Source organism: Pelobates fuscus, chromosome 2 (assembly GCF_036172605.1).
Source record: "Pelobates fuscus isolate aPelFus1 chromosome 2, aPelFus1.pri, whole genome shotgun sequence".
NCBI lineage: Eukaryota > Metazoa > Chordata > Amphibia > Anura > Pelobatidae > Pelobates > Pelobates fuscus.
In genome coordinates this window covers 424,562,332-424,588,984 of record NC_086318.1, presented here as the reverse complement: position 1 = coordinate 424,588,984, position 26,653 = coordinate 424,562,332, and the positions used below count along the sequence as shown (strand labels likewise).

At 35.9% G+C, this 26,653-nt stretch overlaps 1 protein-coding gene across 1 annotated transcript in view; it reads right to left on the bottom strand.

Moving 5' to 3' along the window:
• PCSK2 (proprotein convertase subtilisin/kexin type 2) overlaps positions 1 to 26,653 on the bottom strand; it is a 113,237-nt gene that overhangs the window by 32,801 nt on the left and 53,783 nt on the right. Inside the window, exons 3-5 of the mRNA XM_063444041.1 lie at positions 19,349 to 19,462; positions 17,854 to 17,962; positions 9,110 to 9,147 (exon numbers count right to left, since the gene is read on the bottom strand). Coding sequence (XP_063300111.1) covers positions 9,110 to 9,147; positions 17,854 to 17,962; positions 19,349 to 19,462 — 261 coding nt within the window. The remainder of the gene's footprint in view (positions 1 to 9,109; positions 9,148 to 17,853; positions 17,963 to 19,348; positions 19,463 to 26,653) is intronic.

Genomic DNA, 26,653 nt, shown 5'->3' with positions numbered 1-26,653 from the left:
CAGCATAGAAGGACCAGCCAACTTTATATACAGCAAGTTATGGAGCTAACTAGATTACACACAAATGGATCTAAATTAAACCCAAAATAAACACATATTATGGCCATACAATGCATAGCCTGCCAACGATGCCAAAGTACTCCAATCCTTGTATGTCATAACCCAAATCTACTACATTTTTTGGAGGTAAATCTGTATTCATTAACACTCTCCAGTAAATACATTGTTCTCGTGACTGTTTCCATGATACAGAATTTCACTGTTAGTGACTGGTAATTAGCTGCAATTAAGTTTTGATGTTTACTATAGAGATTGATAGGAGACGAGAGATGCACATACCAGGTTTCCATGTGAAATGAATGCAGTTGCTAACTCACTCTACTTTACATCTCTTAATTCAGCCTCATCTAAAGCTGAAAAGCCATAGTAACAATGACAAACTCCCTATATACCTGATTGGAAAAAATGACATTAATTCCATTTCTAAAAACATTTTAAGCTAAAGTCTATTCGCAGGCATGCTTCTCTATAAACATCTATGAAATGTCAAAAGTCAGGAGTTTGGAAAGACTAAGATGTATATTCAATTAACAGTAAATTGTGGTCAATGGAATATAGAATTGCAAGATTGTGACTAAAATGGTCAAGCTGTAAATCAGATCATCTTGCTCAGACAAGCGCAGTAAGAGTGTGCATGTGTTAAGTGAACTTTTTTATTGAATCCTGGTACAGTTGCTATATTAAAGGGACACTATAGTCACCTGAATAACTTTAGCTTAATGAAGCAGTTTTGGTGTATAGAACATGCCCCTGCAGCCTCACTGCTCAATCCTCTGCGATTTAGGAGTTAAATCCCTTTGTTTATGAACCCTAGTCACACCTCCCTGCATGGGACTTGCACAGCCTTCCATAAACACTTCCTGTAAAGAGAGCCCTATTTAGGCTTTCTTTATTGCAAGTTCTGTTTAATTAAGATTTTCTTATCCCTTGCTATGTTAATAGCTTGCTAGACCCTGCAAGAGCCTCCTGTATGTGATTAAAGTTCAATTTAGAGATTGAGATACAATTATTTAAGGTAAATTACATCTGTTTGAAAGTGAAACCATTTTCTTTTTCAATGCAGGCTCTGTCAATCATAGCCAGGGGAGGTGTGGCTAGGGCTGCATAAACAGAAACAAAGTGATTTAACTCCTAAATGACAGTGAATTGAGCAGTAAAATTGCAGGGGAATGATCTATACACTAAAACTGCTTTATTTGGCTAAAGTAATTTAGGTGACTATAGTGTTCCTTTAATTAAATAGGAAACACTGCTTTCTGTTGAATTTGCAAAATAGTAAACGCTAATTATTGGTAATTACTAGAATCAGTGGAGGGAGAAGTTCCGTGCAGGCATTACAGGGGTGGCAAATGAAAATAATAGTTTAGCAGCAATGACCTACTGATTGTTGGTGTCAACAATATTGAAAAGTGTTGCTGAATTATTTGGCGTTTTATCGGCGCCAATAATCATAATTAATGGGTACTTTTTATTGACATGCTTGGAAATAAGCCAAATGTGGTCTGTGTAAAAGCTTTATTTTTTAAAAAATATTGTGTGTTATATAAAGTTGCTCTAGAAAGGTACAAAGGCTGTTACTAAAATCACATGGCAGTTCCACCCACTAGGGTTTCGGTAATCTAATAATTTATTTATTGAAAAAAATCAGTCCTAGAGACAAACATAAGATGTTTTGGCTCCGAGTAAAATGTCACACCAACGTGATAAATGTAAGACTGGGCCAGGAGGCTCCTTGCCTAGAAACTAAACCTAGGAATGAGAAAAAACAAGAAAAAAACCTCCAGGTTTTATCACTCCTTCAAATTGATCTTCCACGGAGCTGATGAGAAAGACAAGTACTGGAACACATAAATATCTTCAACTTGTTAAATTGGTATCTGTGAAAAATAAACCTCTCAAAATGCAGCGTGTAGCTCTCGGTTTATCCTCTCGTGAAGTCAATTTGCATTTAAGAAGAAAATATTTTCTTCAAGATATGCACAATTTAACCTTTAACAATGACTGATAAAAAGTAAGAAAATACGCATCAACAATTAGAATTTGATATTCATGAAAAAGGGATGGCTAATTTACAAATCACAGATATGCATTTGCATACTAATATAAATCGACCAATATCTTTTTAGAATGCCCAAATAGTCTTCCTGTACATGACACTATATTCTTATAGCTGACATAATACGTGAAGATACATGGTTCTATTGATGGTTTTCAACTCACTAACTTTCTAAGGTTAGTAAATAGGCCTACTTTTATAACTTACATTTATTTCTTGAATATAAGATGTTTTATTTACTTATTCTTACCTATTACCTATATGAACACCATGGGCTATTGACAGACAAAGTGTTATGTGCATATAACTACATTATTCTTTCAACATTATTGAATTCATTTGCTAGGATAAATATGTTTTAATTCTTACAGCGAGGTCAGGATTTAGTTTCCCTGGTGCTTGTGTTGCGACTTGGCAAAATAATTAAACATTTAAGTATTGAAATGACCTCCCTTGTATCCAGCCCTCTGTAGATACATTCCTTTGAACACTTTTTAAAAAGATTATGAGTAATGTATTGTTTTTTTTCAATCAATTTGAACTGCACCTAATAAAAAATTGGCATATAAAATGTTTTAATATTTGTCTGCCCACTCTCATGTTCTACCCAATGGATGTATGCAAAACATATTCTTCAAAATGCAAAACATAATTTAAAAACATATTGAAGATGGGATGCTGTAGGGCACGGCAGTTTTTTATAAAGACAATTTACATCTTCCCCATATTATAGTTACTATGCATAAAATAATTTTCGACATATGGAGAAATCCAAGTTGAAGGGATCAAGAATTATTTTTCCCCTTTCTGGATTGAAATGGAAAACTGCTAAACTATGGGGTTTTGACATCTATTGGATCAATGACAACAAGAGGGAATGAAGACAGGTTAAACATAGCCAATGCACCTGGCTATGCTGTTTCATGTTATTACATTGCTCCATTAGTTTCTATTAAAATATGTTTGTCAATATCCAGCATTTCCTTTTATTGGTGTGATTGTCAGCATCTTTCTGCCGGTGGTCATGGCAGCCTTATGGTGGTGCCAGCCTTGCCAGGTCCCTGTCATGTTGATGTGAAGACTCTCCACGATCTTGCCATATCCACTGTCAAGTTTCAGCACTGCTTATTGTTGACACCTGTTTATGGTACAACCGCCAAGTCCAAGTCATATTGCGCATCCACTGATCCATTGGACTAAATCTCTCGGAGTGACACATCACTATAGACTTACTTATAGACTTACCTCTAATGTTCAAAAAGCTGTAACACGTGTCAGCAGCTAGTAGTTCCCTTCTAGCATAGGATGGTATAGGATAGTATAGGATAAACTCCACCCATATGACATAAGAGAAAATAACTGCACTTATAAGCCAGTGTGTGCATTACTTGCATAGTTACGTAGTTACATAGGTGAAAAGAGACATGGTTCTATCAAGTTCAGCCTTTCTCCCATTTGTTTTTGTTGTTGATCCAAAAAGAAGGCAAAAACCCAGTTTGAAGTGCTTCCAACTTAGCAACATACATAAATTTCTTCTTGACCCCAGAATGGCAGTCAGACATCTCCTTGGATCGAGAAGCTATAACCCCACTAATGAAAAATTATATCCCTGAATTTTATGTTTTGCTAATATTTATCCAATTGCAGTTTAAACATCTGTATAGACTCTGATAAAACCACCTCTTCAACAGAGCATTCCACATTATTATTGTTCTTACTGTAGAAAAAACTCTTACCTTTGCCTTAGACTAAATCTCCTTTCTTCCAGTCTAAATGTGTGACCTCGTGTCCCATGAATAGTCTTGCTTATGAATACATTTTAAGACAATGGTTTGTATTGGCCCCAAATATATTTGTTTAATGCTATCATATCCCCTCTGAGGCACCATTTTTCCAAACTTAAGAGAGTGACCAGTGATAGGCAGAGAGCACCAATGGACACTCTCAGAGTGGAAAAGGTCTGACTAGCGATTGAGGGACCCCTTTTAAACATTTGAAAATGGTTTAATACTTAAAGGTAAGAAAGAGCCCATGGACCTTGGGACCAAGGACACATTGACATGAAGTGGTTTTGGTGTCTGGAGTGGTTTTGTATAATCTGCACTGCTACATTCATTGCATATCTTTTAAGTCCCAATAAAATCTAAATATTAAAATGTTGATATTTTAAATCCATACATTTACCACTATTTTTCATTTACAGGTGACATTTTATTCTCTTTCAAGTGACACCAAACCGTGTTGGCAGTGACAGGTACACTTTAGTAAATCCTTTCAGCTATTTTGTTTCAAAGAACTGATAATGTGATATAATATAAAAAAAGACTGTAATCTAACAACCTTTTCTTCTACAAGGGAATAAAGAATGCCTCGTAAATGTTTTAACGGGAAATCCAAAGATAAGGAATTTTAAAATCTGTAATGATAAGGTTCATCTATTCGACATCTCTGAACAAAGGCAAACTGTTCTCGTCACTTCCAATATTACAAAGCCTTTGGGTTATTTTCAGAACACATATGAGAAATCACAGACAACTACGTGCCAGCGAACTAAGATTTAATACATAGTTTATATACTTACAAACGGTGCATGATTATAGAGTCTTGAATGCTTGCTTAGGGACTCTAAATGCACATGTGTAATGCAAAGTTTTAGTGACAGATCTTTGCAATGTGGTAGGGTGCATTATCCTTTTGTCGGAGGCCACTGACGTCATGGAACACCACAGCAATGAAAGGGCAATATCTAGATAGGTGGTGTGTGTCACAGTAATATCGATATGAATGCCAGAACAAAAGGTTTCCCAGACATGCAACATGCAAGATCCAGCACACTTGCTCATTCACTAACCAGCAACTTCAAAGCTCAGATTTCAATAGTTAAAAAAAAAATATAAAAAAAAAAAAAAATAATCTAGGGACAAAAATGTATTTTGTATAGTATATGATCATACATTGCATACATACAATATATATAAAAGTTTATTCTAAAAAAGAAAAACAAGGAAATGGAAATATCTGCAAAAGATCAAAAGAGGAGTCACTGCCTTGGTACACTTAGCTTTATACATCTTTACCTAATTCTAGTTTACCTCCGCGATCTTGCATACTTAGTGTTGGAGGCCAATAGAATATACAAGATCAGCGGTTCCCAACACAGTTTTCAATGCAACAATCTAGGTTGTGTCAGTATTTTGCACCAGTTACAGTTACAGATACTCCATATATTGTTCGGAAAAGCTTAGGGTTTAGTGAATCATTTCCTTCACTGAAACATCTTCCAATTTGAGTTCATAGACCTTGTTCATTAGCAGCCTGATTTCAGACTATGCAAAGCACACGACTGAAGTATTTTTTAGAATGCATGTATAATAAAGCCATGAATCCTGGCTATTTGGACTAATTTGCTTACAAGAACATTCTGATATAGAATACATAATTTTGTTGAGAAATACTGTAAGTATAATGCAACCTTCATTGAAATACATTAGCGCTGGATACATATTAGGACACGGGCATATGAATTCAAAGGAGACATTGCTACTTTATTACTTCCTGATGCCTTAGGTTGATCAATGAGATGAGGTATATAATAACTACGTGCACAGCAGAGATAACCTACGCCCATAAACCAACAAGTAAAAACAAATGCGCAAGTATTAACATAAAAACCAAACAGCCATTGCGAATTCATATTACTGGAACTATCCTGTTTATGAGCACTTACGTACCACTTCATGAAAAAAAAACAAGAACCTTGATTTTTGTATTTTCACGTTCACACGGCACTGTTGAAATTTACCACTGTGTATTTGAAAATCCTGAATTTTTAACTGGTAATATCAATCAAACTGACTGAATTCCCCTGCAAGTCTTGTATCTTACGTACACGAAATTGAAAACATTGCCAAGGTTTCAAGGGGATCTATTGTCACAGTTCTCCATAACAATATGTAAATTTAAACCCATATTTAAATGTTTTAATGCAAATTTTCTGTTTAATCTACAGCAGATGTCATTTTGAAATAGGACTGTCACCGAGCCTATGTTTGTATTCCCTGAGGTAAGTGTGATTCGCTCTAAAGTCATATTTTCCCAATCTACTTTAAATATGTTTACAGAGATCCACTTTATCTTGAGCTGAAAAACAATACACAGGAATTATAGGAAAGGCTTGCATTCTGTCAGCGCTTTAGTCTGTTTCTGTTACTAGTAAAACCGTCCCTTCCATTTCCTTCCTAGATACATATACATATACATTTAATCTGCTATCTAAAAACCTCACATCTCATCTATGGCTAACTCCCAAGTACAAAACCGCTCACATATATTTTTACATTGATATAATATAATGGTTTCATATTATTTTTATATATATATTTATATAAATATAGTTTTATTTTAAGTGTATTTTGATATATATATATTATTATCAAAATACATTTAGAATAAAAATACATATATATATAATTTTTTAACTTTTTTTATTATTTTTACAATTTTTTACATTTATTTTTATATACTTATTGTTTATATTTTATAATATATATATATATATATATATATATATATATATACACATACACACACACACATATATATATATATATATATATATATATATATAGAAAAAATGATAATTTAGGCACTCACCCCTGCAAGTTATTCCAGTGTATCTTGCCTTTGGTGCATCCAGCGTCCAAATATATACCAAGTGATAAAGTGGAGCACTCAAAAGGACTTTTCAATAGTGGATTTATTAGTACGAAAAAACGCTTACATTAAATCATCTGTTTCGACGTTTCGACCCCTTGATAAAGACCCTGAGGGGTCGAAACGTCGAAACAGATGATTTAATGTAAGCGTTTTTTCGTACTAATAAATCCACTATTGAAAAGTCCTTTTGAGTGCTCCACTTTATCACTTGGTATATATATATATATATATATATATATATATATATATATACACACACACACTATATATATATATAGTTATATATATGTATGTATGCATGTATGTCATCTAATTATAAGTGTGTTTTTATATTAATATATGTATATATTTATATAAAAATACACTTTGTATGGCATTGTATATATAAGATATATATATATATATATATATATATATATATATATTTTATATTTACTAATATATATTTTATTTTTATTTTACAGATGCAGGGAGACTGCCTGTCAGTTTAAGCAGTCCCCCTGCAGACAGCACTATGGACACCTATTGCGGGCATGTGACCGCTCTTTCAGAGTGATCAAATGGCCCGCGTGGGCCTAATTTGCCAAGGGGAGACTGTCTGGGCTGTCGGGCAGTCCCCCCCAGACCAGGAGTAACACCGATTGGCAGGGGGGAACGGCGGCGATTGGGTAAGTCATTAAAGTCAGTTTTTGTCGGACGTACCTAGTACGTCCACGGTCCTTAATGAGTTACATTTATGAGAGCATTATTAGGTCATGCACAAATATTCATCAAAGTTTCAATTATTGGGAATTCAAAATGAATTTAAACTGAATTTTAAATGTTCAGCCGAAAAAGCCAAATTGGAAAAATTCTCAATGTAAGCTTTATTTTTACTTTACCTATCTTTGTGATATTAACTGTGCATTCACTTAGAATTCCTGACAATTCACACGTTAGCAAAAAAAACAGACACTTTTTACATTGTGATGGCATTTTATGAATCTGCCTTTACATAAAAGCCAGTAGGTTTCTTAAAAACACTAGTTTATAAACACAGAGTTATTCGCTAAAGTGATAATTCAAAGGGATTTTAAGACGGAAACAGTCAAACTGGGAACAATTCTTTAAGTCAGCTGTGCTTTTTAGTCCAGCTACTCTAGCCTTAAATTTAAAATTCACTTTGAATTCAGTTTGAAATATCTATTTAGTGAATAACCCTTTAATACATATTTAGTTCACTGTTTACATTCTGCTGACATTTTGGGACTCTGCAGTCCCATAAAAGCCAGCAGTTTCATAAAAATACTTAATTTTAAATGTTTACACTTTTTACACTTTTTACACTTACTACATGTTAATACTTCATATCTTGAAAATACTTCCTTAAAGGATTAATAAATAAATCAAAATTCTGTTCATTTACATGATTATTTTATTTCCTTGGACATCATTCAAGGATTTGTATGCAAATGGGTATGGGTGATAGGCACTCACTATAGATAGAGGGGTCTATGTTTGTGGGCTGCAGTACACAGTGCAAGGCTTTCCAACCTCGTGAATAAACAAGCAAACAGAAAAAAGATATACCCCGCCCAAGGAATTATATGTACATATAACTCTGGATAGTATGATACTTTGAACCTTAAAATGGCAAAAAAAAAGGAACACAATAATAGTGCAATACATATTTAAATACAAATATACTGTATTGCACTATTATTGTGTTCTCTTTTTTTCTGTCATTTTGAGGTTCAAAGTATCATACTATCCAGAGTTATATGTACGTATAATTCCTCGGGCGCGGTAAAAGCCCTTTTCTGTTTGCTTGTTTATTCTAGGATTTGTGGTTAACATTTGCAGGTTTGAACCCCGTACAAGTTCTAAGTCTACACGCTCTCTGCTCATTCTTAGATATCTATGAGAGATGCTGCAATGCATGTTCGTAAGTAAATTCTTTCATTAAAAAAAATCATGAATGAAACTGTTTATAAAGCAAGTAGGAATCACTCTTCATTTGCAATCCGTGTACAAAGTACTTTCATCCCTGATTGTTCAAAACAATTACAAATAAAATCCAATATTATTATGCACAGGTTTGGCAGGGAAGAGGTTAAATGAAGTTCTACAAGTTAGTAAGCAGTATTTTCCTTTACTATGATTTATGCAGGTACCTTACAAAGGAACAGCGGTTCAAGGAGCATATCGGCTAACATGACTAATACAGATAATCGCAACATATTAATGTGTCAGTTACTAAACCATTAGACATTTTAATGAACTTTACATTATACTCACGTAATTTGCGGCAAGGTCTGGGTGAAGATAATCAATTCCTGGAATAAAAGACACTTATTAAACATGTATAAACGTACAGACAGGCATTATGTTGATAAATAGTATAGCACATTCATAGAGCATAGGTGAGATATATCAAGATTGGCTTCATAAATGCTGATTTGCATAGACAATAATGTATGAGTTACCAAATAGCAAACGAATGGCAAGCTGAACTGTGTATTTAAGGGAAATCATACTATAGAAATAATTATCATTACAATTGAATAGAAAGGGGTAGGGTGAGAATTAAACAAATCAGGACAACAAACCTCCCAAGTGCGCCTACTTTGGAGGGACAGTCCCTATTTTGGCCCCAAATCCATTGGTGCCTCTATTTTATCTTAATACCCCTCTATTCTATGAGATCTGTATTGTTGGTGTGTCTGGGTGTATAACAGAGCTCCACAGCAATAATACTCCCAGTAATGTGTCTGAGTGCATAACAGAGCTCCACAGCAATAATACGCCCAGTAATGTGTCTGAGTGCATAACAGAGCTCCACAGCAATAATACTCCCAGTAATGTGTCTGAGTGTATAACAGAGCTCCACAGCAATAATACTCCCAGTAATGTGTCTGAGTGCATAACAGAGCTCCACAGCAATAATACTCCCAGTAATGTGTCTGAGTGTATAACAGAGCTCCACAGCAATAATACTCCCAGTAATGTGTCTGAGTGTATCACAGAGCTCCGCATCAATAATACTCCAAGTAATGTGTCTGAGTGTATAACAGAGCTCCACATCAATAATACTCCCAGTAATGTGTCTGATTGTATAACAGAGCTCCACAGCAATAATACTCCCAGTAATGTGTCTGATTGTATAACAGAGCTGCACAGCAATAATACTCCCAGTAATGTGCCTGAGTGTATAACAGAGCTCCGCAGCAATAATACTCCCAGTAATGTGTCTGAGTGTATAACAGAGCTCCACAGCAATAATACTCCCAGTAATGTGTCTGAGTGTATAACAGAGCTCCACAGCAATAATACTCCCAGTAATGTGTCTGAGTGTATAACAGAGCTCCACAGCAATAATACTCCCAGTAATGTGTCTGAGTGTATAACAGAGCTCCACAGCAATAATACTCCCAGTAATGTGTCTGAGTGTATAACAGAGCTCCACAGCAATAATGCTCCCAGTAATGTGTCTGAGTGTATAACAGAGCTCCACAGCAATAATACTCCCAGTAATGTGCCTGAGTGTATACCAGAGCTCCACAGCAATAATACTCCCAGTAATGTGCCTGAGTGTATAACAGAGCTCCACAGCAATAATACTCCCAGTAATGTGTCTGCGTGTATCACAGAGCTCCACAGCAATAATACTCCCAGTAATGTGTCAGAATTTATCACAGAGCTCCGCATCAATAATACTCCAAGTAATGTGTCTGAGTGTATAAGAGAGCTCCACATCAATAATACTCCCAGTAATGTGTCTGAGTGTATAACAGAGCTCCACAGCAATAATACTCCCAGTAATGTGTCTGAGTGCATAACAGAGCTCCACAGCAATAATACTCCCAGTAACATGCCTGAGTGTATAACAGTGCTCCACAGCAATAATACTCCCAGTAACGGGTCTGAGTGCATAACGGAGCTCCACAGCAATAATACTCCCAGTAATGTGGCTGAGTGTATAACAGAGCTCCACAGCAATAATACTCCCAGTAATGTGTCTGAGTGTATAACAGAGCTCCACAGCAATAATACTCCCAGTAATGTGTCTGAGTGTATAACAGAGCTCCACAGCAATAATACTCCCAGTAATGTGTCTGAGTGTATAACAGAGCTCCACAACAATAATACTCCCAGTAATGTGTCTGAATGTATCACATAGCTCCGCATCAATAATACTCCCAGTAATGTGTCTGAGTGTATAACAGAGCTCCACAGCAATAATACTCCCAGTAATGTGTCTGAGTGTATAACAGAGCTCCACATCAATAATACTCCCAGTAATGTGTCTGAGTGTATAACAGAGCTCCACAGCAATAATATTCCCAGTAATGTGTCTGAGTGTAAAACAGAGCTCCACAGCAATAATACTCCCAGTAATGTGTCTGAGTGTATAACATAGCTCCACAGCAATAATACTCCCAGTAATGTGTCTGAGTATATAACAGAGCTCCACAGCAATAATACTCCCAGTAATGTGTCTGAGTGTATAACAGAGCTCCACAGCAATAATACTCCCAGTAATGTGTCTGAGTATATAACAGAGCTCCACAGCAATAGTACTCCCAGTAATGTGTCTGAGTATATAACAGAGTTCCATAGCAATAACACTCCCAGTAATTTGTCTTTAAACTACAATAAATGTGTTTAGAATCAATCAAACTAAATTCTATTTTAGTTACGTAAATTGTTAGAAAGTCACCTTAAATTTCTCAGCGCAGCCCTGCCCCTGGTCACATCCCCACTTACACCCCTAAATTAAAGGGTCCATCTTTGTCTTTTTAAAATGTTGGGAAGTATGGGACACTAAGTAAATGTGGCGCCAATGGTAGTATCTGGAAGGGCTGGCAACTGTTGGCTTGTGGGCAAGTACCAACAATAGTTGTTTTGTGTGTTTTGTGCACTAAATATATCTTTGATTGAACAGTCACATGGGGCATTTGATTTGACAGATGGAGGATGCTGTGACATCATATAACCATCAGTATAACGTGGTCAGCCTGAGGGAGCATTCTCAGAGATCTGTGCAAGTCTTAGAAATGTTGACTGTGTTTAACTTCAACACTGTCATATATGATCTCTAGTGTGATCAATATTTTGAGCACCACCTCATCAAAGACATCCCAATGCACCTTCCACTGCAATTAATTGTCAGATGAATGTTGATGTGCAGCTGTTAGTACGACACCAGGAAACAAACCCCAAATAGTGGGACTGCATCCCAAACTCAGAATGGAACCACTGGATCCAGGACTGTATATAAAGATTACAAACTAATATACTCAAAAGCTATATTACATTAAAGCTTTTATTTTCAGTAATAATAAGAAATTACGACAGTTAAGGTACATGCATCTGGACGACAAGGCAGTGAATGGTGAATGAATGGGAGATCTGTTTATCAACATTCTTCCTTTTTGAATTATGTAAATTACATGGTATAGTAACACGAAGTACAGGAAAAGTATAGTTCTTTATGATTTATATATAGCACAAGGTCATCTTTTTATCTGTCACAACAAAGAAATGAACGGTTACGGAGAGAGAGAAACTCATAGCTAAGAGAGGTTATGTTGGCTTACACAGTAAGTGCTTCTTCGAGACAGGAAAATCTATCATAATGGAACATGGAGGGTTCCTTTCTCCGGTGTTTAATTTTCTGACTTCTGCCCCAATCAAAAAGATAATTGGAAAAAGATCACGCACCCGTCTTGAGCTCAACCAGCATTTATTTAAAAGTATTTTTTTTTTTTGCAAGTACAAGTACAGATACAAAAAAAGAGAGAATTTTTCAAATCACAAAAGACAGCCAGTTGGAAAATTCATAGCTCAACTAAGATTTTTCTTTTTCCAATGACATACTGTTGGGTAAGCTTTCCAAATGATTTCATATTTATGGATAAACTTTTACATTTATTTTTTCAGCAGTTTTTTTGTTTATATAAAAATATCAGAAACTATATCATATATAAAAATATATTAATATATCAAACATATCAAACATATCAAAGTATTAAAAAAATTAAATATTTTTTTATAATCAATTTAAAATAATTTTTAAAGTTTATCTAAAAATCTTAATTCATTTCGAAAGTGTATCCAGCAATATTAAATTGAGGCCTTTATAGTTATTTTAGGTGGTATTTACTAAACACCAGATTTTGCTCCCCATCCCTTATTTAAAAGTCCTCAACATGGAGCCCATGTGATGGAACCTTATCTAGCCACTCGGCAACAATGGTTACCCATTAGCTAGTTTTAACAAGTTAGGTTTAGCAGGTTATTGACCCCCCCATGGGCTTTTTCTTTTATTATATATTTTTTTAAACTGTTTAATGTGGTGAGATTTTGCAATGTGAATGGCCCCATTTTGCCCCCTTTGGTACGTGGACATTTGGACTTTAGGGAATGACCCAGTGAATTTACAAAGTAAGGACACAATACTATTTACTTGTATTATTCGAGCATAATTTAGGAATATTGCTTTAACCTTCTACGGGCCAATGGGGGTCTATGCCATGATATCAATATAGTTTTTAGGATTCTATTTCAAAATGGTATGGCTAAACCCCTTAACTAATTAGCACCTTTTGATTGAAAACTTATCAATATAACCTTAAATTTGGGTGTGCACAGTCAGCATATAATCATAACATAACACAGCAATTGTATGTATAGATTGCATTGCTAACAAACTTAAAAATTAGGATAATGTGAATGTACACAATTTTTATTTTTCACTTATTCCTTCATTCTTCATAATAAAAATATTAAGAAATGCAAAGCTTTAGACAGTATACAGTGTCCTTTTTATTGCAATATTTCACACAGAGTCTGAAATTTTAGTGTAAAAGCAAACATATTTTTTTTCCCCCACATACTTTAGATGTGAAAAATCTGCTTTTAAAAAAAAAAATGGTCTTATACCTTGCTTAAAGGTATGTGTAAGGATATTCTAGGCATTACTTGTAGTCCAACTTAACGAAAATGGCAACACAATGTAAAAATAAGGCTGACGTTTGTGCATAATGGCCAAATAGAGTTTGTGAAGAACTTCCCTTTTTAATTTTCCCCTTTTTTTCGAATCCAATATGATTCCTTCTGATTTTCTGACTTTCAAACTACCGAACACCGACCAACCCCCTCGCTCATTAACTTCAAAGAAGCAATTAACGGAAGTGCTCTCCTGGGTTGCTGCCATTTGTTTAACCGAATACACATGCTCTATTAAATGGCGACTATTTTGCGACTATTTTGTCTTCGGATACTTTGTCTTGCGAACCCCAGTAAAATCATACTGTTGTCTGCTCCTCTCACAGACAAGCCAGGAGAGCGTATATTGGGGAAAAGACACTCCCGAACGAGGGGAACATTCGCTCCCCACAAGCTAGGTAGAGCCTTCATTTGCATTTGCATAAGAACTTCCGAAAGTTGACTGACCGCTACCTCTTTTCTCCTGGAACTATTTTGGGCACCATGCACGTGTGTGGTCAGTCAAAACTTTACACCAGTGGCTATACTGCATGGATCTGAGCACTATTAAGACAACTTGGGTGCCCAGATCTGGGCTATCTAGGGATATAACACTTGTGGGGGCTCCTATCTGTCTTATTTGTACTTTGTGTTTAATGTTATGTATTGTACCTTGAGTGTCTGGGAGATAATTAGTTTAAACAAAAGCAAACTCACCTATCCCAGACACAGAGATGCCTGGGTGGGTTTACTGTTATATTGAAAGGATACCCCATGCTGGGGGTCGTGTAAATAAACACGCAACTTGGCCATAATAAACCAGTTCTTTTGTACCCTTCATCAAGTTTCAACTGATGCTTGGGTATGCAATAGATGGAACACTGTATTCACTGGAGCCCAGCGGGAGATTTTTCAGGCGACCGTACCACTCTGGGTAAATACGGTTCGTTATAGAGTACATACTAGTAAATCCTATATTTTTTTAAATAAAGGTATTTAAAACTGCTTTAGCAAACTTTATTTATCTCTCAAATGTTAATGTCTATGAACTTCTCCCCCCCCTCCCTGACTATAGCAATAATATGGCCCATTGAAACTGCCTGTACTGTTTGAATGCAAAGCTTACATTTTCAGCAATTTTACAGGTATTATATCAGTAACAATCGGCTTCTGGCAGAGAAATTCCTATAGAGGCTAGTACTCACAACTAAAGTAAAAATGAGGGTGAGTGAGGCTTTGTAAGCTAAATTGCAAACTATAGTAAAATAAGAACGTTTATACTCGATTTGGGTATTAAAGGGTGTGGCAGATCTCCCTGCCTCTGGTTTATTATTTATAACCTATTTCGTCTGTTTATTCATCAGTTCCCGGTTGTTCGTATGCTTCCTGCTTGCATTTGTCAAAAGTCGAATGAACTACTGAAGGGCAGGCCACTCAGCAGTGAAGTGTGCTGCTCATTAACCTTTCTGCCCGTATTAACATTGTGGTTAACTTCAGACACTTCTAACTCCCGAACAGTCGGCTTTGTGGTCGTCGTTCGTATGAATGAACATGTGGCAGCGGCCATCTTGGACAGTCGAATGCCCAGTGGTGTTCGTCGACAACCACATGGAACTAATTTCGGACACTGCTCCCCATGAACACCTCTGAGATCACCAACCATCCATCGCTTTGTTCCAATTCATACGAATGCCGTGCCATTCGGTAAATTGACAATACACGAACGGAACTGTACCAGATTGTAAACCCATGGAGTTCATTCGTTTTGTCGAACGCACAATTTACAAACTTTAACTCCTTGGCAATTTGACTATATGTATGGGATCTGAGCGCTGTTCGGTTATATTGAGCGCTCAGATCTAAGCTATCTGGGGATACATTGAGTGTGAGGGGTTCCATTCGGTATATTAAGAAATATGTATTTTAATGTGTTTTTACTATTATGGAAAAATTGGGATAATCTCTATCCCTGGAGGTACTTGAGTTACTTCAAGCACTTAACCCAATTATCTCCAGGATAGAGAGGAGGAGTTGTACTGCTTATGTGGGAGTTTTTCCATACTGTACTTGTACGTGATTGGATATTGTAAAAACTGTCTAAGTCTTCCACAAGGTCCCTATGGGAGTGTCCCTTGCTGGAAGACCTGCATAAAAGTAGCCACCATTAAACACATCCTGCTGGTTACCCTCAACACAGAGCCTCGTCTCGTGATTGGGGGAATAATTAATATGATTCCTGTTCGGTGCTTAGGAGTGTTCGGTAGCTGACTTCGTATTCGGGGAAAAAGAACAGCTTTGGCGGCGTTAACCCCTTCACCTACTCGGGGTGCCGTTACAAAGGGGTTAATCAATGTTCACCAATGGCAGCATGATGCTTAGCGCTTACAACACTAAATAAGCAGCTCAGACCATGTGTGCAGATGGCAGCAAAGAGTGTCGTTGGTCCTTAAAGGTTATACAGCAAAAACACTAAAGTTTATTTAACCCCTTAATGACTGATGCAGTTGTACAAGTTCTGATCAAAACGTAAACAAAACCTTGAATTTGCGCTATATGTCTGTTCAAGCATAATCCATATTTTTTTCATATTAAATGCACCCATACTTATTATATATAATTTTGTCCAGGAGAGACACAGGTCTTTTCTTTCACATGAAATATTTATATATAAAACATAATATTATTTGAATAGAATCAAAAAAGTGTGAGACATTAAGAAATTTTGTTATTTTTCAAGCTCTGCATGGCAGTTTAACTGTGGATATCATAACACGATTAACTATTGTTCCTGTAAGTTTATTTGTAATTGTCCTATTTATAGTTAAATCCCCCTCTCATAATATTGTAAAGCGCTACGGAATCTGTTGGCGCTATATAAATGGCAATAATAAATAAATAAATAAATAAACTATAAATAAATAAAACACACATATCCATATTCAGCGTGTCTCACAAGTATAACAGTACCCCCATGTACAGGTTTTATAGGGTTTGGGAAACTAGCTGGGTCAAATATAGGGCTTTCCCCTTTTCCATTTTTGCACATTGAAATTTGCCAGATTGTTTGTTTTGTTTGTTGGCTCTATGTTGCCTTGAGACCTTATGGCAGCCCCAGAATGAAAATTAACCCCATCATGGTATACCATTTAGAAAAGTAGACAAGCCAGTGTATTTAAAATGGGGTATGTCCAGTCTTTTTTTAGTAGCCACTTAGTCACAAACCCTAGCCAAGTTTAGCATTCATATTTTTCTCTTAAAAACTGCAATTTCACTGATGATTTAATAGTTATCATACATTATACTGTTTTAACACACTCATATTTGTGTTCAGTGAAGTCTCCAGAGTACAACACTACCCCCCATGTACAGGTTTTATGGGTTTTATATATAGATTTATTATTTTATATTATATTATAAGATAAATCAAGTATTTTATTAATATATTATACATATATTATACATATATATAATGCCATTATAAGCGTATTTTGATATTTATATATATAATTACAAAGTACAGCAACACAGGCATTATATATATATATATATATATATATATATATATGTTTAATACATTAATAAAATACTTTCATTATTTTGTAATATATATACTTTATTTATTACATGTCTTTTAAAAATGTTATTACCTTTGTGGACACATTGGGGACATTGATAACCCAGGCAGTCCCCCTGCAGGCAGCTCTTAGCTACCTATTGTGGCCATGTGATCACTATGATCACATGGACCTGGAGGGCCGGAGAGATGGAGTTGGATGGAGAGATGGAGTTACCCCCTCCGAGTGGTATTGTCGTGGATCGATGGTCTAGGTAAGTGTAGAGGAGGTTAACAAGCACAAGGGGTTAACAAGCTTTGTTTTAAATGTATGTGGAGCAGCAATTTTAAAAACAGCAGTGCTAAAGCATTTTGCATGTTGCAAAGTACACGTGTGCATTTTATATGTAGCAAAATACACATATGTGCATTGAGACAGCAGATATAAAATAGATCATCAATGTACACTTACGGGTTGATCTTGCGTAGAAGTACTTACCATCATCCATAATTGCTATGGTAACTCCTTTTCCTGTATAACCCAATTCCCAGGCTTCGGCCACATTTAAATCAAGTCCAGGAGTGCCATCCGCTTGACCAGTGTTAATCTAATATATATATAAAAAAATATATAACATTTTTTTTTAAGAAGAGAAAATGGATAAAAATAATGGATATCTATAAATAATGCATGCATAATTATTTTTTTTATAGCTTTGATTACCTATAAAATATTCATAGTGTATGTGTACATTATTTATTCTATGGCTGGGGATAAAAGGAAATCTCCGATGTTAACAATACTACGAGTCCTGCAAATAAAATACCCTCAAAATAAAATCAGATAGCAAATGATTGACTTGGAGAATAAATCTCTATACTGAATCCATTAGGTATGGATGGGGAAATGCATGGCTCACAGCAATCGAAGATTATTGTCTATTTTCTTACAGGATAACACAGGAAATGAAGATGTATTTCTCAGCTGTAAACTGCAATCGTTAACCCGAAGAGCGTAGTACCAATGATTCTATATTGCAGTAAGGTGTGCTGTAATCTGTATTCTAGATGCACAGAGGAAAGCATTGATAAGCATTGACTCCAATTCAAGAGCCAAGAGGATGGGGAGGAGGTGAGCTGCGGGAATGAGGAGTTATTCTAATATTCCATCCTCAATATGCCCTGGCAGTTCCCTGTTTTATTAAGTCTTAGTCCCCATTTCAGAGCCCAAGGTGTGTGGGTCAGGATCAAGTAGGAAACGTGTCTACCTACCTGCTCACATTTTGAAACCTTAGGGACATTTGAGGTACCAATACAACTTTAATGCATTTGATAGCTTTTGGCTTCATTAACATACTGAATTTTTTGTATGCTCAATACTTGACAGTTTTTGCATGAAATGCATTTTGCAAAGTGCTGCACCATAAGATTGCGTCCTTAGCAATAACCCTTAATTTCAGAAAATACATACACAGCTCAGCTCTTAACATCACTGAATGATCTGAACTACAAATCAACCTGCATTAGAAGGAGAGGACACCCAAGGAGACGTGTACAGCTCTATTCATTGAAATAAAAATTCAATGTGAATTTAAAATGTAATGTCAAAATAGAGAACTGGAAACATTCACTAAGTCAGCTACCTGTTAGGCTACTCAGGACTTTAATTTGAAAATTCATTTTGAATTCTCACGTTATTAAATAGCCCAGGACTGTAGTGAGCAATAATTAAAATCATTATTTTATTTTATTCTTTAAAGTCTAAATTCAAAGTGAGTGGATTTCAAACTTTAGGCCAAGGAAGGCTAATTGGAAGGATGACTGACTTAGAAAGTGTATCCGATTTGGCTGTCTTGCCTTAAATTTCAAATTCACTTTAAATTGTCACTTTTGTGAATAAACCTGTATTTGTTTAAATGGGCAGTACGAGATAGAAACCCCCAGCTGTGTGCTGTAACAAAACAAGCCATTGGAATCAACAATAAAGTACTCACCAGATACCACTGCTTTGTAAATAATGGATCATTCATATTAATATCAATGTCATTGATGTCTCTGTATCCTCGTTTTTGTCTGTCAAAACCTTCCTGTTGGACGACCTTCTTCACCTAAAAAAAAAAAAAATTGAAAATTTGTATTTTCAAAATATAATTTATACAAAATTTCGATATTACATACATGCTCCAGCTATAGATATATGATGGAGCATTGGTTCCATTATAAACTTTTCAAAAAAAAGTTCCAGATGAAAACATTTTATTAACTAATTTTGAAAAACATAGAAAGATAGACTGTGACGGCAGATAAGAACCATTCGGCCCATCTAGTCTGCCCAATTTTCTAAATACTTTCATTAGTCCCTGGCCTTATCTTATAGTTAGGATAGCCTTATGACTATCCCACAATGCCTAAACTCCCTCACTGTGTTAGCCTCTACCACTTTGTCTGGAAGGCAATTCCATGCATCCACTACCCTCTCAGTAAAGTAATACTTCCTGATATTATTTTTAAACCTTTGTCCCTCTAATTTAAGACTATGTCCTCTTGTTGTGTTAGTTTTTCTTCTTTTAAATCTAGTCTCCTCCTTTACTGTGTTGATTCCCTTGATGTGTTTAAATGTTTCTATCATATCCCCCTATCTCGTCTTTCCTCCAAGCTATACATGTTAAGATCCTTTAACCTTTCTTGGTAAGTTTTATCCTGCAGTCCATGAACCAGTTTAGTAGCCCTTCTCTGAATTCTCTCTAAGGTATCAATATCCTTCTGAAGATACGGTCTCCAGTACTGTGTACAGTACTCCAAGTGAGGTCTCACCAGCGTTCTGTACAATGGCATGAGCACTTCCCTCTTTCTACTGCTAATTTACATCTTATTTTATTTATACCAATATACCATGTCAGTTTACAACTAAATCCCCCCCACCCCCCCCAAAAAAAACATTTCAATAATAGATGAGATGTTACATTATAGCCTTTTATTTCCAGTATGAAAACATATGCTTCAGCACATTTTTTTTTTTTTTTTTGCAAATAAAAAAAAAAATTGAAAAAATACACATTAAAGTATTTATTGATTAGGTTTACCCAATAAGATTCAAATTAGGCGCTTGTTCAAAAAAAATAAATCTATAATCCAAACAAATGGAAAAGATGTTTAAAACAGAACCGACACAGAAAAACACACAACAAAATATTGATTTGTAATACACTTCCACTTAAGCACGGATTTTTAAAGTGCCTGGGATGATGTTAAAGCAGAAAGACATTGAAGCAGAACAAATTAACTGAATAATCAATTGACTTTAGAAAAAAAAAAGTATCTTGGGAAAGCAGGGAACCTCAGGATTTGAATCCCTGCTCTGCTTGTAATTCCTTATTATTGAAACTGTTCGGAATATTAACTCTTTGTATGGCTGGTATGGGGCTGATGGTCTTATGCCCTGTGGTTGTACTAATCTATTGAGAAATATAGATTTTTCTGTAGGTCTATAGAGCATTTCTTTTATTTCACCATGCAGTAGGCAGAAACCATATAGCTTTAGATAATTCAAGCACAGAACACATGGAGAAAAAAAAACCTTTATGCTTCAGTAAGATTACACATTTATAACTGCATGAAAATAGCTATTTCATTAGGTACAATATGACTGTGAACAGAACCAGTACAATGGGTTTCCTGTGGCTTTCATTTACCATAGAGAATGCTCTGCGGCAAGATTTTTATTTAGAGGTCTATTTAACAAGAAGGCTCTATTTGCACCCTGCAGCCTTATGTCAGTGATTAACTATTATGTTCTTTAACAAACACAGTACAGTATGAAGAAGTAGAAAAAATGAAAAACAAAATGTAATAGACAACCTTAGAATATTCAGTCGATGAGCTAAACCTAGCAGTGATGTGAACGTGAATGTTTCGTTACAATCCACTGTGATATTCGAAAGGTCAAATAAGATACATTGTTCCCTTCTCTTTGAACATTAACATATAGAACTCTGCGATATACCAGTGAGTCTGGCTTGTCTAAAGTGGGAGAATGATGGTCCTACATGACCATCATCGCACAGATGCCTTCTTGGTTAGATGCTAAACCCATGTGCCAAAGAGCAGCAGCGATTGTTGATTTTCCATAACCTATTTGAGATAACAGTGAAACAAATATCTAAGGTTATATAGATCTAGATTATATTGCAATGCTGAGGTTTGTGGAGAAATAGGAAGAGGTTCTAAGCTAACAGTAATAGCATGATAAAAAAAGAAGTCCATCATGGTAGTCCATCAATTCATGATGTTCTAATTAAACTAACAATCTCTGAATAAGCTAGTAATACTAGCCATTAACATAGTAGCATTGGTGGATTGTGAATCTGTCCCCACCACTTAGGGATTGCCATCAGGTCTGGCCCAAGTTAGTTCATGTACAACCAGCAATGTCATACTTGAAAACGAGAGAAAGCTCAATGTATCCTTTCTGGTAAAATATTTTATAAATAATAAAGCATCATGAGCATTCTTGAACATTATCATAGTAGAAGCATGAATGTAACACTATCCTTCTTATTCCTTCTTCATTAATTTATGATTTCTGGAGTTTATAAGAAATATTAACATAAAACATATATTCACTCTTTGACTATTTTCATTTACTATTACGTCATGGTTAGCTTTTCACTAGATGAAACTCAAACAGGTCTTAGTAATAAGTTTCAAGTTGACCTTTTCCACTCTCACAAATGTCAAAACAAAAAGTGAAGTAAATGAGTACCTTTTACATTGGTTAAACATACGTCAATGATCCAAAATAATTAGTTAGTGTTAGAGGTATATATTCATAAATACATTTCTATCTAGTAACTTTCTTTGTGGCACTAGTTGTAGGGCCTTTGTACATTGTTATGGCTGTTAGGATTAATACAGTTAAGACCAAATTTCAACCAGATGTGTAATAACTTGGTTTATATGTTTATGGGTGAATGAAATAAGTATTTTAAACGTAAATATCTTCTTGATTTAATGGTTCGCCTAAAGTTAATATACATCTTTATCACTTAAAAATACTAATAAGCAATCTTTTAGATCTTTTACATTTATTCTACTCCAAAAGCAAAGAATAATATACTTAATAGATGGGATTTCTTAACGACATTACAGAGAGAGAGAGATTTGATGTAGTCGTCTTTGTATCAGCAAGCCAGGGACACACCAGGAGAGAAGAACAAAGAAGATCACATGGTCCTTTGTCCACTGTTCTTTTATAGACAAAAGTACTTTATAACTTTTAAATTAAACTCTGCCCATATTGACCCAATCCTATACAGCACATTCCAGAATATTATTATTATGTTATTATTATTATGTTATTATTCATATAGCTCAACAAATTCAGCAGCGCTTTACAGTGGGTGGACGAACAGACATGTAGTTGTAACCAGACAAGTTGGACACACAGGAACAGAGGGGTTGAGGGCCCTGCTCAATGAGCTTACATGCTAGAGGGGGTGGGGTAAAGTGACACAAAAGGTAAGGATAGTATTAGACTAATGACAGTTCCAAGAGAGGAATCTGTCGGGAGCTATTAACAGTTTAATTGATACGCTTTTATGAAGAAGTGGGTTTTTAATGATTTTTTTGAAGGAGTGGAGACTGGTTGAGCATCTAACGGAGGAGGAAAGTGAGTTCCACAGGAACGGTGCAGCCCTCGAGAAGTCTTAAAGGCGAGCATCAGAGGTGGGAGTACGGACAGAAGATAGCCGTAAGTAAGAATAGCAAACTACCATCTGTTCTTTTTGACCCATTAGACATCTATACCTAATATGTATAAGACAAAGGAACATAGAATATGTAATTTTCTACAAGGTGGACCAAACAACTCTATAACTACATGAAGAATTACATTATACAGAGTGAAAGTAAAAGGTAATAGTAAAACAACTTGCACTAGACTGATTAAGGATTTTGCTTGCATGATTGAAAAACTACTTTCTCTAGAGTTAGAAGGATGAGAATAACTGCCAAATTATTGTCTTTCTGTCATCGTTTTGAATGCAGGTCGGTATGAACTCTATTCATTTCATGATGCTGGGTTTTCTTGCATCAATATTGACACCCGCGGACCTGCATTATTGGTCCGAACTTAAACCCTCATTGTTTGGCTTCACAGAAATAATGCCAACCTATCAGAAGCTCTCGAAGTCAATATAAACCCATTCTGCAGGGTGTACTGTACCTGGTCATGGTTTTCCTTTGTGTTTCTGTGACAGTGCATTTGTCTGTCATATGATTCGCCTGCTATTTTTACTCCGTCGAGTTCCTTGACCATTTTCAATTCCTTACTCCTTGACTCTGTCTTGTTTAACAATCTAAGTACCTTTATGTAACCCTAAACCTCAGCTTGTTCTTAGACTAACAAAATATAGGCGATACTCCCAGTATATCAACAACTGCTCATTCAACATATCAAAAAACCCTTTATTCAAAGTCATCATAATAAAATAAAAAAATCAACATACAGTGGTAAACTCACAACATCTATCGTATCTTCCCTATCTTGTTCTTAGACTTTATCAAGACTATCTTGTTCTTGGACTTTTTATTATACTATCTTCTTGCCTGTTCATCAGGAAACGACTTATCTGTAATTGTGTTAAGCCAAGCCACATCAAAGGTCATGTAATACACATCCATCCATTCCTCTTCCTTTGTTAAGTGTGACCTATGTGATGTGTTGGGCCTAGTAGTATCTTGCTCATTATGTTTACCCTTTCATTTAAGTTTAGATACATAGATTAACTGAGAACCACTTTTGAACTAGCACCACGCATATTACCAAGTGATTGGATTACAGCTTAGTTTCTCAACTTACTTATCCCCAAGGGGTACACACACCACAGTCAGAGAGTATGCCAAGAGCTGGCAGAATGGAGGCCGAGTCGATGAGGAATCTGTACTCTTCATAATCTTCCAGCACTGCTCCATCGAGTGCCTTAAGGTAATAGCAGGTACTGAGTTATTAATTTGTGATTTAGTGTGTGTCTGTCAGTGTGTGTCAAATCAGTGAGTGTGTGTGTCTGTCAGTTAGTGTGTGTGTCTGTTGGTGAATATGTCTGGCACTGTGAGTCAAATCAGTGAGAATGTGTCTGTCAGTGAGTGTTTATATGTGTCAGTTTCCTCTGTGTGTAAATGCATGTGTCAGTGTCATCTGTCTGTAAATGTGTGTGTCAGTGTCCTCTGTGTGTATATGTGTGTGTGTGTGTGTGTGTGTAATATTCCACTGTGTGTAAGTGTGTGTGTCAATGTCCTGTGTGTAAATGTGCATGTGTCAGTGTACTCTGTGTGCAAATATGTGTTTGTGTGTAACTGTGTGTCAGTGTTGTCTGTGTGTGTGAGTGTTAGCCAATGAATGAGCCTCAGTGCTGGAAACAATGTAAGTACAAATTTATTTATGGGGGGCCCTGAATCTACATCTATATGTTTGTTCTTTTAAGCTGTGTTGTAAGCATGTATATGTTTGTTCTTTTAAGCTGTTTCATCAAATTTTTGTAGCTAATCTTGCAGGATATCCTCACAAGTTCAGTAAACACGTGGTTATTTAATTATGAAAAACATGAGCATTTAGTGTGACATCCCCAAACACACACACTTTGTTTTGGCAAGTCCAACATGAGCCTTCATAAAAGTGAAAATGTAATGTTATAGAAACTAAAGAGAAAAAGTGTTTAGTCTTGAATTAAAAAATAGAAACAGTCTCTGTTTATTGTTTTATGTTTGTTTTCTCAGCAACTCCTTTGAAGATGAACCACGTAGAAAGTGTGTATTGTTTCCATTCTCATTAAATGTAACTATACAAAATGTAATTTGAAAGACTTGGTAAACATGTCACAATTTACTAGTACAAAACCATACCCATTTACATGTTTATGCGTGATCGTTTTTCTGCCATCACTCAAAAACATGATAATTGTAAACAGTGGACCGCGGTGTGAGGAATTTCCTATTGAAATGTGCATAAACAACGGAATTATTTAGCAAATATAATAAATATATATCTCTAAATGGCTGTGGGAGAGTTTTTAAGTAACTTAAATTGTCACCATTATTCAAAACATTAACATGTCATTATCTTCAGTTAAGCTGTGTTTTAATATATAAGGGACGCTATTGGCAACCAGACAATTTCATCTTATTGTCAATGTCCCTGTCCCCATAACTTTCATCTTATTGTCAATGTCCCTGTCCCCATAACCTTCATCTTATTGCAATGTTCCTGTCCCCATAATCTTCATCTTATTGCAATGTTCCTGTCCCCATAATCTTCATCTTATTGCAATGTTCCTGTCCCCATAACCTTCATCTTATTGCAATGTTCCTGTCCCCATAACCTTCATCTTATTGCAATGTTCCTGTCCCCATAACCTTCATCTAATTGTCAATGTCCCTGTCCCCATAACCTTCATCTTATTGCAATGTTCCTGTCCCCATAACCTTCATCTTATTGCAATGTCCCTGTCCCCATAACCTTCATCTTATTGCAATGTTCCTGTCCCATAACATTCATCTTATTGCAATGTTCCTGTCCCCATAACCTTCATCTTATTGTCAATGTCCCTGTCCCCATAACCTTCATCTTATTGCAATGTTCCTGTCCCCATAACCTTCATCTTATTGCAATGTTCCTGTCCCCATAACCTTCATCTTATTGCAATGTTCCTGTACCCATAACCTTCATCTTATTGCAATGTTCCTGTCCCCATAACCTTCATCTTATTGCAATGTTCCTGTCCCCATAACCTTCATCTTATTGCAATGTCCCTGTCCCCATAACCCTACAATGTACATCACTGTAGTTTTATAGTATAGTATAGTATACGTTGCAGTGCTAAGACTGTCTCTAGTGGCTGTCTCACAGGCGCTTCCTGTAGTTTCACAAGTTTGACTATGTGAAATGATGCTGGACGTTCCTCACGATTTGCATTAAGGGACATCTAGCATCTTCTAAATCTCCATAGAAAACCATTGAGTCACTGCTTTCCTATAGGAAAGGCCTACTGCTCCCCACGCATGTGCTTTAGGTTCCCCCCATCGACTGACATCAGCGGAGGAAGAGCTCGACCCAGCACTGAAAGACATTGGCACCGGAATCAGGCAAGTGACTGAAATGTTGGGGGTGGGGAGGAGGGGGCACGGGCAGAGAGACACTTTAGTGTGAGGGATACATCTTTGTATTTGTAACACTAAAGTGTTCCTTTAATATTTAACTTTTCCATTTGAATTGTCGTAGTTATATTTTTCTCAACTCTGTCCTG